Consider the following 2,831-nt stretch of genomic DNA (forward strand, 5'->3'; position numbering starts at 1 on the left):
AAAAAAGAAAAGAAAAAAAAGAAAAGAAAAGAAGTACACAAGATTATCTCTTTCCATGAGTCACCATTTTATCAAGGATAAACTTAAGCCATTTCGCAGACAAGTTATATTGTTAATGTTATTCCATATAGAAAGATCCATAGAGAAACCATTTATTCAGTAACACCCTAGAACCTAGGTATGTTCTAGAAAGTGTGGGTTGTTGTTGAGCAGGGGCGGGGAGGGGGGTTGTCTTTTTACCTATCTACAAAATCTTTCCCTTATTTTTAAAAAAGAAAATATATCCCTATAAGGATATGTAATAATGGACTAAAAAAGTTAAAAATCAGTAAATTAGAAAACAGCAAACTAGAATTTTTTTGTATTTTGAAACGGTGTCAAGCTATTTGGATTCAAATGAGAGAAATTAACCAAACACAACAAAGCCTGATCTAAAGTGAGGAAATTATCAACCAGGCAGGTAAGTTATTGTGACTTTCATCCATCTATGTCTCCAGCTATCCACCTACTTATCCAATAAGTATTGTTGAACCCCTACTATATTCAAAACCCAATGTAAGCACTGAGCATATTACCATGAATAATAAATCACAGGCCCTGCCTACACAGAACTTAGAGACAAGGAGTAAGCTGAGAAAACTCTGTGTGATGAGAGCTGTGACAGAGTAAGCATCAGGCACCGGAGGAGGTGGGGCCTCCATGGAGAGTTGCTCAGGCTGTGCACTGTGCACAAAAAGTCTGTGAGAACAACTTCCCTGGTGTAATGTGACCCTAGCTCTGTGGGAACACAGTGGGAGGGGTAAGGAGGGGTTCCTGGAAGAAGCCTTGCCTTCTTTAGAAACAACTATGATCTAATGGTAATAAACTGGGGACACTTAGTAAGGCCTGTTTGTTCAGATTCTTCCCTCTGTCCCCATGTCTTCAGAGATAAGGACATTTCTTTCCTCTGGCTATACAAAGGGCACTTCTTGAATGAAGCTTTTATGATCTGCTTCAAGGGAGAAAGGCAGGGGGAAGATGAGAAGGACCTTCCTGCTTTTGCCATTTTCTCAAATGCTGAGGCGCCATATTTTGGGGTAGCATGTCCCAACCTCATCAATCTGTTCTAGAGAGATTTCACCTTTGTCCACAATGAAGCCAGAAGTAACAGGGTTGGCATACTCTAGGCTGTTTTCCCTGAGGGACTGTGTAACACAAAGGTAAGTCCCAAAATAATGTATTATGGCCAGAGGTCTAAATAGATCTGGCTTTTTCCCAGAGCACTGGTGGACAGAGTATAGAGAAGTGGATAGTTCTCCACTATCAAAAGAGATGCAGTGGAGATGTAAAAAATCTGAAAGTAGTTCTCAGTCCAGGAGATGGAGGGAAGCAATAAGAAAAGAGATGTAGCATTACAGGGCTGGAGCTCAGGATGGGAGGTAGCCAAAGCAAGGAGGAAGAGGGAGAGCTGGTGATCAGGATCGTATTCAGCTTTCTAACCTATCAACTGATGATGTCCCAAGAAGAACAGGGGATATGAGAAGGGCAGGTTTATAGGGAAAGGTGGGATCTAAGTTTCAAATTTTTGAGCCCAAGGTACTCATTCAAATTTAGGAGGCAAGTGGATATCCAGAAATCTATAGTCAACAACAGAGACTGAAACCATGAGTTCAGATGACATCACCCAGACAGAAAATAAAAAACTTAAATGGGTCTGACGGGAAAACTGAAAGGACACTGCTGGAGAGGTGGGTGGAAAAGAAAGGAGTGTGATGACTCAGAGATCAACGGGAAATCTCCTGTCGGGAATGACAGAGCTTTCTGTGTCAAGGAGCTGCTGAAACATCAAATAAGATGACGGACAGCTGAAAAGAGTCCATGGGATTTGGTCTGGAGTGACCTTGGGAGGGTGGTTTCAAGGGTGGGTAGATACAGAAGGAAGATTTTGGTAAATTGTGGAGCGCCAGGTAGGTGAAGAAGAGAGGCAGTAGAGACAGTTGGTACAGGCAAACTTTTTCAAGAAGTTTAGCTATAAAGGAGAGAAAAGACATTAACCAGAGAGAGACATGGGTAAACTACAATAAGGCTCATCAGCACGCACAATTGAGTCTTCTACTGGAGTAGAAAGAGCAGGATGTCAAGAGTCACACACCGGGGCTCCCATTTAGGGATCTTCTCCAACACTTCAGTTACATCAGTTTGTGGAGGGGGGAATGCATGTGCGCACTTCAGAATCAAACAATTTTTAATTACCAATTAATTCTTTTGGTACTTGTATCTTTTTTGCCCTGACACTGTAAAGTGCTAGAGACCTTTATCTAGAATAAGGATTTCCTACCCTAGATAATCCTTATCTATCTAAGGATTTCCAAGGGCAGCTCTGTTCTAAAGAATTGGAAATTTTACAGCATTGTCTTCTCCACAATTATGTTGTTTTATTTAAGTGACACAATCTGTTCATTCTCCAAAATTATTGAGCACCAAGTTGAGATACTTTGTGTATCTCATGCAAAGAGGTTCTAGTCTCCTCAACCATAGCTTTCATGTTTATGCAAAGCACTTTAGCAAGACTCCCCAACTTTCCCCAGAGAAGAAAAGGGTGTGAGAGATGGGGCCTCTCCAGTCCACCTACCGCTGCTTGGGTGGGTTGCTGCTTCTTATTCCTTTTTGGCCTTAACTTGGTAAAGTGTTCCAGCTTCTTCCCCTCTTCAGAAGGCAACTCTGAGATAAATCCCGAGCTCCGCTTCTCCTGTCTGAGGGATGGGAAGGGCGGGTCTTCGATGTGAATTGGTACCTCTTCCAGCGCTTTATCTAGATCAAACTCCATTTCTAAAATTAAAAAAAAAAAAAAA

General features: G+C 41.7%; 1 protein-coding gene across 13 annotated transcripts in view; it reads right to left on the reverse strand.

Annotated features, from left to right (window-relative positions):
• Positions 1-2,831, reverse strand: part of CARMIL1 (capping protein regulator and myosin 1 linker 1) — a 348,526-nt gene that overhangs the window by 35,887 nt on the left and 309,808 nt on the right. For all 13 annotated transcript variants that reach the window (XM_017878500.1, XM_017878499.1, XM_017878501.1 and 10 more), the window contains one exon: positions 2,612-2,808. In XM_017878500.1, the coding sequence (XP_017733989.1) occupies positions 2,612-2,808 (197 nt within the window). The remainder of the gene's footprint in view (positions 1-2,611; positions 2,809-2,831) is intronic.

Source organism: Rhinopithecus bieti, unplaced genomic scaffold, assembly GCF_001698545.2.
Source record: "Rhinopithecus bieti isolate Rb0 unplaced genomic scaffold, ASM169854v2 scaffold_11110, whole genome shotgun sequence".
NCBI classification, from domain to species: domain Eukaryota; kingdom Metazoa; phylum Chordata; class Mammalia; order Primates; family Cercopithecidae; genus Rhinopithecus; species Rhinopithecus bieti.